This window comes from Physcomitrium patens, chromosome 5, assembly GCF_059467195.1.
Source record: "Physcomitrium patens ecotype Gransden chromosome 5, ASM5946719v1, whole genome shotgun sequence".
NCBI lineage: Eukaryota > Viridiplantae > Streptophyta > Bryopsida > Funariales > Funariaceae > Physcomitrium > Physcomitrium patens.
In genome coordinates, this window is record NC_143414.1 from 20,234,738 (window position 1) to 20,249,843 (window position 15,106).

General features: G+C 35.1%; 2 protein-coding genes across 5 annotated transcripts; both read left to right on the top strand.

Moving 5' to 3' along the window:
* The first annotated feature begins 866 nt into the window (after positions 1–866).
* Positions 867–4,759, top strand: LOC112282618 (rhodanese-like domain-containing protein 6). Of its 2 annotated transcripts, XR_002969935.3 has the most exons (8): positions 1,002–1,699; positions 1,966–2,014; positions 2,275–2,356; positions 2,503–2,585; positions 2,911–3,043; positions 3,343–3,514; positions 3,614–4,475; positions 4,628–4,759. XR_002969935.3 is itself a non-coding variant. In XM_073534172.2 (7 exons), the coding sequence occupies exons 1-7, from the start codon at positions 1,138–1,140 to the stop codon at positions 4,399–4,401; spliced, it is 1,869 nt and encodes a 622-aa protein (XP_073390273.1). In that variant the 5' UTR covers positions 867–1,137; the 3' UTR covers positions 4,402–4,531. The 2 variants fall into 2 exon arrangements, 1 of the variants encoding a protein (XP_073390273.1); XM_073534172.2 differs by lacking the exon at positions 4,628–4,759 and having other exon boundaries at positions 867–1,699; positions 3,614–4,531.
* Positions 4,760–4,840: 81 nt separating this feature from the next.
* On the top strand, positions 4,841–6,615 carry LOC112282837 (uncharacterized). Of its 3 annotated transcripts, none has more exons than XM_073534174.2 (5): positions 4,841–4,909; positions 5,024–5,228; positions 5,450–5,559; positions 5,743–5,829; positions 6,008–6,615. In XM_073534174.2, exons 2-5 carry the CDS (start codon positions 5,026–5,028, stop codon positions 6,364–6,366), a joined length of 759 nt encoding a protein of 252 aa, XP_073390275.2. In that variant the 5' UTR covers positions 4,841–4,909; positions 5,024–5,025; the 3' UTR covers positions 6,367–6,615. The 3 variants fall into 3 exon arrangements, with proteins under 3 accessions (XP_073390275.2, XP_073390276.2, XP_073390274.2); XM_073534175.2 differs by having other exon boundaries at positions 5,764–5,829; XM_073534173.2 differs by having other exon boundaries at positions 4,841–5,228.
* Positions 6,616–15,106: the final 8,491 nt, after the last annotated feature.

Genomic DNA, 15,106 nt, shown 5'->3' on the forward strand with positions numbered 1-15,106 from the left:
TATTTTGTGTTTATTTTTAAGCATGTGTTCCCAGAAGTAATATGTGCTTCAAGATAAATGCTTTATATGCACATATGTTATAAATGCACATATATGCACATGTTATAAATGCAAAACAATGCTTCACAATAAATCATTCTCTGCTTTTTACCAGTTAAAGTTACAAAATGAAGCACAGCTTGAAAGAAATTCAAGTTATTTATTATTCAAAAAGGAATATGGCAGAAAAGCAGATAGGAAAGTTATAGCTAATATTCTTTACATGAATATGGATGTTCTTGCATCAGCACCATTTGCATGGCACAAATATATTCTTCACATTAGCTCCTTCATTTATGCAAGAAGGCAGACCAGAACATGAGATTACTAAAACTGATGAGCCACTAAAACTAAGCCAAGACATTGTTTTGCAAAACTAATGAGCAAGATGTCTTGGCTTAGTTTTGCAAGACTGGATGGGACACATGTTTGCAACCTGGTGGGTTTGTGAGATTCATGGTGGTGTAAGGAGAAAATATGTTGTGGATCACCCATGAGAAAAAGAAATTTGTGGCAAGGCTAGTGGCAAGCAGTAGGGATTGGTTGATGCTAATTGGGGTTGCAAATGAAGGGTGGAAAAATCGATGACCTTGGTGGAGTGGACAGAAGGGGAAAGATGAAGAGCATAGATGGATGAATGAGTGCCACCTCGGGCGAGTTGCGAATTGTGGAGAAGGGAATAGCTGCCCATTATCTGAGCAAGCAGGGGCAGCAAGAGAAGGGCCGACTGACTGGGTGGGAATGAAACGGGGGGGGGGGGGGATGCACGCCCCGTCTTCGTTCTCAAAGCACGCAACCCACTCCAGATCCTTACTTTTGTTGTCGGCAGCCAGGAAGGCTCAGAGTGGAAAGGACGGAATCTGCAGTGCTGCGAATGAGACTGCGTTATTTTTTCTTTTCTTTTTTCTATTTTGTTCTGTATTTGTTGTTTAGATTTCTCCTTTTCTTCTTTCAGCCTTTTGTCGTGCACCTACGCAGTTTCCGTGCGCAACCACCTCACCTTCCAATGCCCTTGCATCTTCATCACTGCCACCGCTTCTCATTTAGCTTGCTAACGAATTCTTAGGTTTTCCTTGCCTTGCCTCTCTCACTTTTAACATGGCCCTGCCTCACCCCGACCTCCATCACGACGACTGGGGCGTGCTGCTCTACTATAAGTTCGTGGTCATCGCAGAGCCTGCGCGTGTGGTTGATTACCTCAACCGGCTTTGCACCTCTCTCTCCCTTCGCGGTCGCGTCCGCATCGCCCCTGATGGCGTCAATATCACTGTCACAGGGACCCTGCCTGCCCTCTACTCTCACGTCTCCGCCATCCGAGCCCACCCCCTCTTCGCCTTCCCCTCCGTTGATTTCAAGCTCTCCCCTGCTCCCCCTTTCGATGCCGTCCCCCCGCACCTCGCTCTTGACTGTGGATTTGCCTCACTCTCAGTTCGCCTCGTCCCCCACCTCATCACTATTGCGCCCAATCCCCCTCCTATCACCAATGCCGGTCCCCATGTTTCACCCCACCAATTCCACTCCCTCCTTGAACACACCGAGTTGAAATCGACTGTTCTCATTGATGCTCGGAACATTTATGAAACTCGTATCGGCAAGTTCTGTCCTCCCTCGGAGGTCCAGTTCTTTGATCCCTTGCTGCGACAATATAGCGACTTGCCAGGTCAGGTTTCTATGTCATAGCTCGCTTTGTTAACTTCTTCAATAAGAGTTTGCATTTTTAAACTAGTGGCGATTTTTTAATCAGGTACACATTTACACTCTTCAATCAGGAATACTTACACTGCTGGAGTACATCACCAATCTGAGACCGTCATAATGATGCCCCCATTGATCAAGTGTTGTCAAGGGTTTTAAAGTTCTGATCTGCATCATCTCGATTAGAAAACTGTTAGTCTCGAACAACGTGACGAATTTGATGTGGTTCAGGTTGGCTCGATGCTCACCAGGAGCAACTGCGCAACAAACGCGTTCTCATGTGAGTCAATGATTTCAATGTGTTACTATGGATGGCGCAAATTTGAATATTTTTTTTAATCCAAAGCTACGTATATTGTTGCGTATGCAACGGCAGATCAATTACTGCGCATCCCTGGACTTGGTTGAGACTTTTATCGGGAAGTGGATCCTGACTTGTTTAGTTTTATATTTTTCACGACAGCACAAGGCAAATAGGAATTTTTTTTGATAACGAGAGTTTGGAATATATAGTCTTGATTGTGATCACATTTTGCGCAGGTACTGCACAGGCGGTGTACGGTGCGAACTTGCGTCATCCTATTTGCGGAGCAAAGGGAAAGACTTCGAAGATGTCATGCAGGTATCGCTGGAAAGTTGGCGTTTCTTGTAGAAATTTTTGGTACAGGTTTCCCGACCTTAATTATGATACTTTCTGTCTTCTTTACGTTCTAAAATTTTCAACATGGCCTCGTCTTCTGATATCTACCATTCAATTCTTCCTGGCAGCTTTCAGGAGGCATTCATCGGTACTTGGAGGATTTTACCGATGGAGGTTACTTTAAGGGCAAGAATTTTGTATTTGATCATAGGTACAACTTAACATTATGTAACCAGTAACTACGCACGTTACAATCCTTTCTCGCTACAATCTGCACGATTGCCTTCCTGGTTCGGGATCCTTAGCAGTCATAAGTTTCCTGCCATCCAAAGCATTAAACTGCGACTTCAGTTATCCATAGACATGATGCTTGTCTAAAATCGTGTTCTAGTTTTGAGTGTTTCTATACATTGCATCATCAAAATCAAGGAAAGCAATATAGCTATGTTCTTTTGACCGTACCGTTGTTGTTCTGCGGATTACTGCTTAGCGTGGAGTAGTGGTGCAGACTGGATTCATTGGGTATTTGTGGACAGAATGGCTGTCGCAAGCAGTAGTGAGGAGATTGTGGGCCGTTGCCTTCTCTGCAAAGCTCCCTTCGACGACTACTTTGCTCGAAATCGGTGCTCTTTGTGCAGACTTCTTGTCCTCATCTGCCCAACTTGTCAGGTTTGGCGAATAATGTTCTTTTTGCTCTTGTTTTGTTGTGGTCATTGTAGTATGATTTTCAGTTCCCGACAAGAAGTTATTTTTCCCTACGTGGTGCTTATGACAGTGAGAATGCTTGATACCATGGACAGTTTGAAGATATTCGGGTTCAGTGAATGCAGAACTTTTAATGCTTTAACGAGATTTAGTCATTCTGAAAACGTATTCATATAGAACAAAATCGTATGTAGATATAGCTTATGTTTCGAGCATGCGTGATAAATAGGATAGTTTTAACAGTTGTTTGCCGAGTGGTGTAGGGTGCTGGAAACTCACCTGCATCGTCTGCGAAGTATGTTTGTGAACTCTGTGAAGTGAACCAAAAGGCTTTTGGGGGATCAGAGACAGGAGAGGTGTATAGTATTAAGAGTGGTGCACCGATAACAAAAGCTATGACATCACCAACGGATTTGAAAACGTCTTTATTACACGGTCAGTTCCTGCTTCATTTTAAATATCATCTTGTTGTTTTTCCTAAATGAATAACACTGTTTTGTGAAATGATTCTGATGTATGAAATGCTTATTCCAGGATTGGCAACGAAGCGGAAATTAAGACTTCTTTGCTTGCATGGCTTCCGTCAAAATGCAAGTTGCTTCCAAGGTCGATTGGGGTCTCTAAAGAAGAAGTTAAAACACATTGCAGATTTTGTGTTTGTTGATGCACCTCACTCTCTCCCTTTTATCCAACAAGAACGAACCGAAGATTGGAGTGATGTGGGGCCAAAAAGAGATTTGAAAAGGGCATTTTGTCAGAAACCGACTAGAAAGAATGCGTGGCTAATAAGTCCTGGCGATGCACGGGCTATGAAAGAGGAGGAATCAGGAGTGGAAGGGGAGAGAAGGAACACACGATTTGAGCCTTGGCAGTATGAAACACAGACAGAAGGGTGGGAGAAGTCATGGGAGTGTTTGCAAAGAGTTTTCCAAGATCTGGGTCCCTTTGATGGAGTGTTGGGGTTTTCGCAAGGTGCAGCTGTAGTTGCTGCTCTCTGCTCGCTTCGCCACACTCGACCCCTCAACAACGATGTTATCGATGCTGCTGTGCATTTTAGATTTGCAGTTCTGTGCTCCGGATATTCATCGCCTGTTCCCTTGCATGCGAAGATCACGTCCAGTGAAGCAGGAATCCGTTGTCCATCTCTGCATATATATGGTGGACAAGATCGTCAAATAGGTTCCGAAATGTCAGAGCAATTAGCTAGCTTGTTCCACAGAGACGATCGTGTAATCATTAAGCATGATTACGGACATATCATTCCCACAAAACCGGAGTACATAGAACAATATGTGCATTTCCTTCGCGGATTTCTTGAATAGCCTGGAAATACATACTGTATCCAGCACTGAAAGAATGCTAAGTCAGCACTTACACTGCCGGATGGACAGTAAAGGTCATTAAGTTCCCTGAGGACAACTTTAAATCAAAAGTTATGAAATTGGCGTGTGAGATTTGTTCCAGATGATGGTATTTTATTTTAAAGTTGGGCTGGGCCATTCAGTGCAGAATTTTCTTCCATAATTGAATGCTGGGTGTGCCAATCAGGGATGGAGTGAATTTTTCTGGAGCAAGGAAGGAAAATCATACGCCACATGGCACTATGCACCGTGTCCAGAGAACACGTGGGACAATGGAAGAGCCTTAAGCCTCACAGCGACACGTGTAAGGAATCAAATCGCCACGTAGGCAGTGACAGGGCAGAGGAGTGAGAGTAACATATTGCAGACCTAACCAGATGTTGACATATCTTCTTCCTTTTCTGCCCTGCCCTGCTCTGCCCTTGCTGCTGCATAGTTATCTCAAACACTCTACTTTCGCTATCTCCATGTAATCCTACAATCCCCTCTCCTACGATTTTTTGTGCATGCTGTTGAACTTATAGTTATTAGTTTGTGTTTTTTAGGCGTGCCATTCAAACTTATTCTCGTCGTGGTTTTGTAGCCATGGCGATGATTAGTGTGCGCAGTTCATCCTTGGGAGCAATTGTGCTGCTGGTGCTCCTGGTGTCTCTTCTTGTCGTTCATTCTTCTGTAGACTCCACTGCTGATCACGCCAAACAAAGCACAGCTGATGCTGCCTCCGCTGCTCAAGACTCCACCAATTCCTGGATGGATATGGCTAAGGACAAGCTCAACCTCTTCTCCAAGTAGGACCCTCTCTTTCTGTTGCATCATTTGTCAACTGCTGCACCATCACTGCTGCATTAGAAGTTTGTAATGCTGATGTTCTTCATTATGTTAGCGGCGTTCGTCTTTGAAATTGATATCATTTGCACTACAATTTGAGTGTCCTAATATCGTGACATCAAATCTTGAAAGCGTTGGTGCTTATTATAATTTCGGGCATTTGCGGTGATGCACACTCCAGGGGCCACACTGAGGCAACGAAAAGTGCAGAGGAGACTGCCACTGATGCTGCCAACGTAGCAGGAAGCAAGGCCCAGGAAAGCAAGGATGCTGCAGCAGACACCACATCAGGTTAGAGTAATATTGTGGAACACTTTTCTCGCTGTGTTTGCAAGTGTCTATGTCAGTATTACTTATTTATACCCAGCTCAATGCTTCCCCTATATTTGGTCACAACTCTTGTTATGATGGATACTGCTACCTTCTGAGTAAAAGTTTTTCATGAAGTGAGTGGCGGTGACTTGGCTTCGCTAGTGCGGACTGTTCTTGTTGCAGGATACTGGAAGACTTTGAGCAACCGCATCAAAATTATTTCAGATAGCATCAGCAGATTTGGAAAAGGTAGGTAGATAGCTCTAACAATCATGCAAGGATACCCTCACTCGCTAATGAATCTGATTCCTTTGTGTGTCTCAGACATGAAAGTGGCAAATTTTGATGATCGAGATCAATTGAAAGATATGCCGTGAAGATGAGAGAGCAAGAAAGTTGTTATTAACTTGGGTGGTATGAGTGTCAGGCATGGCAGAGTCGGGAAAGGTAGCTTCAGAAGGGATAGTAGGCAAAGCAACCGAGGGCGCAGATTATTTGAAGAGCACAAGCAGCGATACAGCGTCCAAGGTCTACGAGGGTGCGCAATCTGTTAAGGACAAGGCTTACAGAGGGGCGGAAAGTGCTACGGGAAAGACGCAGGAGACAGCCACCGAGGTAGAGGGAAAATCGCAAACTACGTATGAGGCAACAAAGGAGAAACTGAATGAGCAATACAAGGCAGCGTCTGCTGCTATCAATGATCAGATCAAAGCGGCCTCAAAATTGGCCAGTGATGTGGGCGAGAAGGTGAAGAGTGTTACTGGTGCTAAGCATGAGGAGTTGTGAACAAAGCACCACTATCACTCACCGTCACCACAATCTTGACTAGAATGATACTTGTATATGAACGTGTTCGACTCCTTCACAGTACAGCACAGCGAAGGAGTATTAAGAGCATGAGCTGTAAGAGTGTATAGAGTAAAATGAGGTTCATGAGAAGTTGAATCGGCCTAGATGGTAATTCTGTATTTCCCGACAGAATTTTGCTTGTAAAATTAGCAACAAGGGAATGCATGACACATCTTTCTTGTGAAACTGGCCGCAAGTCACTTGTCGCTTCTTTCCAGCACACCTCTCCAACATTTCTACTTTTGGTGACTGAACTCGTTGCGCACGGGCGGTGCAATAAGGAGTTATCTGTCACTTGAAGTTCACCTGCACACTACGGCATACTCTCTGTAAACTTTTAATCCTTTGCTTAAGCAACCGATTTTGAACATTCAAATCATACAAAAAAACTAATATTAAAAAATTAACAGATATACCATTATTCTCATTTCATTCAATATTCAAAATGCTTACATGTAACAATGTAAACTTAAGTTTTTATATATATTCATACAAAATCAATATGGCAAATTTTATTCTTTATGACACAATGAAAAAACTTGATTATTTTTAATAAGTTATATCTATGCATAAAATTTGATTTATTATAAAACAAATGTTGATTTTTACAACAATTATTCAGAATATCGTTTTATTTTATTTTATGTTTAAATCAGTTGTGCAAATTTTTCTAAATTTTCCTTTTCAACTCCATGGATGATGTTTTATTACAATTTTTTTTAAATACCATTCGAAGATTTAAATCTTGTTTCAATCTTTGTAAGAAAACAGTTAAAATTTAAATTGCATTGTACCCCGATTTTTAACATTAGCAGACATTAGCTTCAATTGTGTTTATGTTAAAAAAAATTAGAATATCATTGATAAAATATATGAATATATATATATATATATATATATCTTTTGAAAAATATGCATTTTCTTTATGATTCACAATCTTATAAATTATAAAATTCAAAATATAAAACTACATTCAATTTCTTTAAAAAAAATTATCTTTTTTAAAGAAAAATCTTGAAAATAGTAATATTATAATAAATTAATATACCCATAAACCATTACTGAAATATAAGATAGATTAATTTGGTTATTTTTGTATAATGCTTACATCTTTAATGCTTATATTTTTAAAAATGCTTGTATATATATATATATACATATATATCTCTTAAATAGCCCTTTGAAGGTTGAATACATATGTGAGGTTGTTTTGTAAAATGTGGTCTTTCAATCACCTTCAAGGAAGTTTTTGTCGATTTTGTGAGTTTTGACTTGAAATGTTTTGAGTATCCTAGTGGCATTATACTATCCACATCCAAACTAGTTTTTTGTTTGTTTGTTTGTTTGTTTTTGTTTTTGTTTGTTTGTTTGTTTTTTTTTTTTTTTCCTCAAGAAAATTTAGAATTTTTATAAATATTCAAGTAAGCTGTATGAGGATATTAAACCTCACCTAGACACCAATTCTATTCACCTTCTATATCTTCCTCAATTCTTCCACCTTTTTCTATTTGGATTGTTTCTTGCAAGATGGAAATAGAATACCATATTATAGAAAAATTTAATAGAGACAATTAGCACTTTTAGAAATAAAAAAAAATTGGTTTGTTTTTATTGAAAAAGGATAATAGAAGGTTGTATGTGGAAAGTATAAGAAACCTACTTGGTTATCTATAGATCTAGTAGAGTTTGAAAAATGAGAAGATACATACCAAAGGCCATTATTTTTAATTTTCTTACATCTTATATGCACAAAATTTCTCACTACAAATAGGGCAAAAAGTACATAGACAACATGGCACTTGAAGCAACATACAAGGTGAAAAATACATCAATCTTATTAAACCTAATTTTCAGGTATTATACCATACAAATGAGTAAAGATGACAACATTGTTATGTATATAGGTAAGCTATGAGAGATAGCTGAGCAACTTTCTTCTATAAGCAAGAAAGTTTTTGATTTATACTTTGTAATGGTGTTTTCAAGGAGTCTCCCAAAATTATATTAGACATTAGTGGTGACATTAGGAACAAGACTTCCAACAAAATTGACATTGCAAATGGTCACATCTCAACTATTATAATACAAGTCTCACAATAAGAATGTGCACTCAACCTTGGAGGCAGCATTGATGGAAAATAATAAGACCAAATCATATTTTCATACTCACAATCATACAAGGTCTTCACATGATTACAAGAAGGATGTCAAATGTTGATATTGTGGAAAGAGAGGTTACTACAAAAGAGAGTGTTAAATTAAAGAGGACATGAAATTAAAGAAGTTAAGAAAGACTTTTTAAAAACATTAAGCTAATACAATAAAAAAAATATCAAAAGAAAGAAGATGAGTCTATCTTTATAGTTGTGTTGTCTATTACTATAAGTGATAAGGAGTGGTACATTAATTTTTGTGCTTGTCAATGCATGATAAGAAAGTGAAGTTGGTTTTCAATATAGAAATCTACCATTGGATTTTAAGATTTATTTTGAAGTTGATACTAGACTTGTTGATAAAGAAAAGGATATAGATATCTTTTTAACTTTTGAGAAATATTAAAGGAATATATATGATATTTTACATATTGAAGGATTGGCTAAGAATATTTTTTTTCTCAACAAAATAATAGATCAGGGTTATGAAGTCAATTTTAAAGCTAATACATGTCTCATAAAACAAGACAATATTACAATCAAGGATAGACATGGAAGCTTGAATAAGCTATTAGGATTTTAAAATGAAGATAAGACTTTTCTTGTTATAAAAATGAAACAAAATTTGAATAAGACAAATCCTTGGTGTCAATAATGTTGTCATCTTGGCATTTTAGGCTTGAAGAAACTACAAGCAAGTAATATAGTTACTCATCTAGATTTGAGCAAAAATACTAAGTTAGAATTTTGTGAAAGATGTGTTTATAGAAAACAAAATTATGATGCCCTTTTAACAAAAGGTAGTACTTGTGCAATCAAACTCTTGGAATAATATATTTTTATGTTAATGGTTGTATGAAGATTACATCTTATAGAAGAACAAAGTATTTTATCACTTTTATTAATGATTTTTTTGAAAAAGACTTTTATCTTTTTTATGAATCAAAAGTTGGAAGTCATGCATAAATTTTGACTTTTAGGACTCTTATTAAAAAAACAAATGAATTTAGAGATTAAGAAATTGCATAGTGACAATAGTAGTAAATATACATCTAAGGTCTTCAAGCAATTTTGTGAGCAATATGGTATTGAAAGACAAATTTTGATGTCTTATTCATCTCAACAAAATAGAGTTGCAAAATCCAAGAATCAAACATTATTTAAGAGAATAAGATGCATGTTACTTCATAAGCAACTTTTAAATGAGTGGTAAGCAAAAGCCATTTACACAACAATATATGTCCTCAATTAAGCTTGAACTACAACTATGGAAAAAAAAACACCTGAAGAAATTTGATCAGGTATGAAATTCAATCCTCTTGCAATCCGACGATGGCAGCAAAGGAGGATAAGAAGGCATGTACATCAAAGCTTCTGAAATAGGACACTGAGGGTGCCGATTGAATGCAATGATGTTGATTAGAACTCAGTGATAGTCGAAGAAGAACGGAGCCCAATCAACAATCGGAGAGAAATGAGCACAATAACAAGGAAGAAAATTTAGAAAAGAGCCAATTTAAGTCGATCACCAGCCCAGTTGATAGCACTGCAACACAAACTTAGTCCTTTCGCATCCGAACCGACAAAACCGCGGATCAAAAGATAGCAATGATCTCAATATTCTCGATGGCTACCAACCATGACCAAACCTCCACTACTCTCTTCAAGAACTTGCAACAGCAGCCATGACTTCACGGAATGTGGTTGGTGACGCAATCTAAGTTGCAGTTACAACCGCAATCAATTATTGTTAAAAAATCAAGATGGTGCCACTATATGACAATAGAATATCAAAATCGGCAATGCCTTCCATCGCAACGTCACTATATCTTCAACACTGCATAGCCGCCACTCAATGCCGCAATGCTAGACCCAACACCAGCTCGGGGAAAAGAACAACAACCCAACTTAGTCGTAAATGCACTACCTAGTAGTAACTGTCGTCCAAGCACCATGACCACGTACTACACAGCTGTAGCCCGACCTTCTTCACAACCACGTCAAGACAAGAACAATAACAAAACCACCCAGCGTGCATGTTCCCGGTTCTTAGGATCTCTACGTCGCACACAAGAAGGAAAACAATCAAAAGAGCTTGTAATAGGTGGAGCTCAAAATTCAACACTTTTGCTCCTACTTGCCGAGTGCTGCTCTGCTCAACAAGGCACAGTCCGTTGCCGCACAACCCTTGACGCTGCAACAAAAAACTCAGCCTATCGAGCCGCTCATACTAAATAGTAGATGGGGATTCCCAGCCGCAACCCTGATTGATACGGAGCTTTTCCTTGCACAAAGAAAAAAAATCAGTAAATAAAATAAATAAATGAGAGATCAAGAAGTGCTTCACCGCAGCACTCCTCCAACACAAAGGAGATAGGAAAAAAAGCCAGTCCGTAGGGCTCGGAGCTTAGAAAAAACGACACAAAAATCAAAACAAGAGGATATAAAAGCAAGTGGATCCCGGGCGGCCTGAACCCCTACCGGCAGAGAGCTGGGGGAATTTGGGGCAGCCTCATGCCCCCCAATCCCATCTTTTCTTTATTTTATTTTTTTTCCTTTCCTTTTTGCTCCTCTCTTTCTCTGCTTACCTATTCTTCTTTATGGTTTTGTTTCTTTCTTTTCTTCTTATTGGATGCTTTGAATCAAGGATTCCACCTCCTATTTAACCTACATAAAATATTTTAATGCCCATAAAAACCACAACTATTACATCAAGACTTATATTAGCTAAATTGAGAAAAGAATATCTATTTTGGAATTCTCTCTTAAGGAAACTTTTTCATTGATCTACTTCAAACATTATATTCAATTAATTGCTATTTATCTCAAAAGTTCTTATATTAATTCCATAAATTGACAATTTAATTACTAAAAGAATATTTTTTTTACTAAATACACAAATGAGTCAATTGTATAACTCATAGTAGGTATCGCTTAAGATTTCAAGTGCACAATTCCTATTGTAGCTAAACAAACTTGTTTTTTGATACATCATCTTCTTTCACAATCATGCTCTTTATTTTGTGATTACATTGTTTCTTTGAATAATATTGAAGAATATACTTTAGTTCTCTACAATATAGGTATAAACCTTCTTAACAATGTTGAGTCTTTTTTTGCTTAGTAAAAAGTTTAAAATGTATCTTATTAATTTACAAAGTCTCTAGCTTAGATAAATAGGCTTCTAAAAATTTAAAAGTTGTTGCTATGATTTGACTTATACTTCTTCAATTAAATCTTTGTTTTTGGCATCTTTCAATGAGTCAATTATTGCATGCAATAGCTTAAGCAATAAATTGCTCTAATGAATTTGCTTTCAACATCATCAACAATAAATTCTTAATATTATCTTTTAATCCATATCAAAATTTATTGATAAAAGCTTTGTCATTCCAATCCACATCACAAGCAAGGTTATAGAATTCAACAATATATATGGTAGTTGAATGTGATCCTTATTGTAAAGATACGAGTTTTATTTCTACTACCCCTTTTCAATAATTTTTTTCAAATATAACTTTAAACACTTTCAAGAATGAATTCAAATCATAGAACAGTTGTGCATCATTTTCTATCAAAGATACAAACCAAAAAAGAGTATTTTTAAATTGAAGCATATTTATGAATCCATCTTGAGTAAATCCATTAAGATATTGAAAATTATGCAACCTTAGATAGAGCTTTACTTATTGTAGTATCTTTTAAAACTTTGATCTTATTCTGTCAAATTTTTTCAATATACTTATTCTTGTCTCCTTCAAATTTTAAGAAACAATGCTTCTTGCCTTCAATTATAAACTTGATCTACTTACTTCTCTCAATTAGACAACTTCTTGGAATAATCTTTAAACTTCATTGTTGATTTTTTTTTATGGGCATAAAAATAATCCTTCTATGATTCACATTAGAAATACATGAAATTTTAATCCTAAGAGTATTGACAAGCTCATGAAGATCTGCAATAGTTACAAATCTATTCTCACTTCTATCAAGAGTAGCATCTATAATTTTTTCTTTTATAAAAAATTCAAATAAATTCATAGATCAAATTAAAAGAAGATAATCTGGAAGATCTAATGCCAAATAAAATTTTCCAAAAAAAAAAAAAACTTCTTTGTTTAAAAAAATTAATAAATATTAAAAAAATAAATTTCAATTTTAAGGTTAATAATTTTTAACCTTCAAAACATAACAATAGAAGTTGGATAATCCACTCATTCCTAAAAAAAAAAAAAACACGAATAATCAATTGGAACTCTTATCAAATTATCAAAGACATGAATCTTAAAAAACTAAAAAATCAATACATTCTCATATTACTTAAAAAGACTAGAAAATCACTCAAAGTTGATATAATATTAAACTAGAATGGCTATTGTCAAAAAAAAGAAGACTAAAAAGTCTTAAAATAAGATCAAGGATGAAAAAGATATTGACAAGAGTGAAGAAGGTTTCATTCTTGCTTCTATATATACTAACTAACTTAAGGCTATGTAGCAACATTTTATAATACCTCTAATATGTATTGAATTTATAACACACATGTCTTAAATTTCAAGGCATGTTTCTTATATGTGCACCATATTGTTAGCTTGTACCACAAGCTTCCTACATGTGCAATACATAGCTAGTTTGTTGGCTTAATTTCTAACCTATCAATCAACCATAAACATGTATAGAATAAAATATCCATCTATGCAACTTCTAAGAAGCTTTTCTACAAGATAATATCAAATTTATTCATATTTACCTTTTACCTAGCACTTCTTATCTAGATAAATATGTATGTTTATGGCACCTTTATTTAATTGTAGCTTCTTTGTTGCATGTAGTTTTGATATATAATTTGTCAAATTTTTTGCCATAGAATTATCAACTATGGAGAAGTCAAAAGTATTAAATAATTGGATAAAAAATATAATTAGTAAAATATATTATTTTTTGGATAGAAGAATTTATTATGTTATTTTATGCCAACTCTATTAATGCCAAAAATATTGTCCAATCATCTTAATTTTAATTGATAAAATATTTTAAATATTATTCTATAACTTAATTCACTCATTTTGTTTATTCATCTATTTGAGGATAGAAAGTAAAAAAAAATTATATCTATCTTCAATATTTTTACAAAATATTCTTTAAAACCTTGATACAAATTGAGTCCTTTGATTTTATAAAATAATTTTTAGCAATCCATAATTAAAAAAAAAAAAATCAATAAAATATTTAGTGATTTTTTTACTAGTGATAGATTTTTTATGTAGTATAAAAGGTGTCATTTTAGTAAAATAATTTACTATCATAAATATATAATCATAAAAATTTGAAATAAAAAGATCTATGATAAAATCCATTGAAATGGAAGACCATGGTTATTTGAGTATATGTGATGGCTGAAAAAGTCCATAAGGTTGATGATAAGAAGTTTTTGCTCTTGAACAAAAATCATATGATTGTACAAATTTTTTGACTACATTCCACATGTAAGGCCACCAAAAATTTCTAGATATTAGTTCCAAAATCTTGTTGTATCTCAAATGTTTTGTATCTAGAAAAATTATAATGGACTTGAAGAACACATAGTTGTGCTTCACCTTTTAAAACATATAAGTGTCCATTAAAATTGAGTAGTTTTTTTTAAAATTAAAACTTATAAGTATCATAAAATTTAGATGAATTATTTTCAATGTTATACAAAAGAAAATTTAAGGACGTATTTGATTAAAATTGCTTAAGAAAAGTTGAATCAATAATCAATATTAATTTTATTTCTTAAAGATGATATTCTTCTAGCCTTAAAAGCATCATTTCTCATTGATCCAAAGATGAGTCTTCTTCTTTTGGTACAAAATAAGAACATCTAGAAAAGGCATTTAATAAGTTGTTGTTTATATTACAAGTATATGCTTTTGAATTCAAAGCTTGACAAAGACATGCTCCAATAAGCTTGGAAACAATATAAAATAGGTATTGACACAAAATACTCAAGATTCTTATAATTCGTATACATGGTGATTGGACTAGTAATAAATTTTTTTGAAATGAATCCACAATTGTAAAAATAAATTTGTAGTGGATCTTATAGTTGATTATGGCTATTGAAAAAAATTAATTAAAAACTACTAAATAAATTTTATCATCTATTCTTATCTATGATAATATTGCACCTATTTTTTTATAAAAAAATACTTTATAAAATTCAACTTAATACAAGATTGATGCAAAAGAAAAAAATATATATTTAAAGCTTAAAATGATATTTCTACTTCTTCATTTTAATCAAATTTATCTTTACAAGTCAAATATACAAGATTATCATTTGAAATAATGTATTTAAAGAAATCAACTTGACTTGTATAAAATAAAAACTTCTCCATCCTAGCATATAGTCTTGCATTACGAAGTTTTTGTAACATACAACAAATATGAAGTTCATGCTCTTTTGTATTCTTAGAGTAGATTAAAATGTTATTTAGATAAAAAAAATTTAAAAAATCATCTAAAAACTTTCAAAATATATC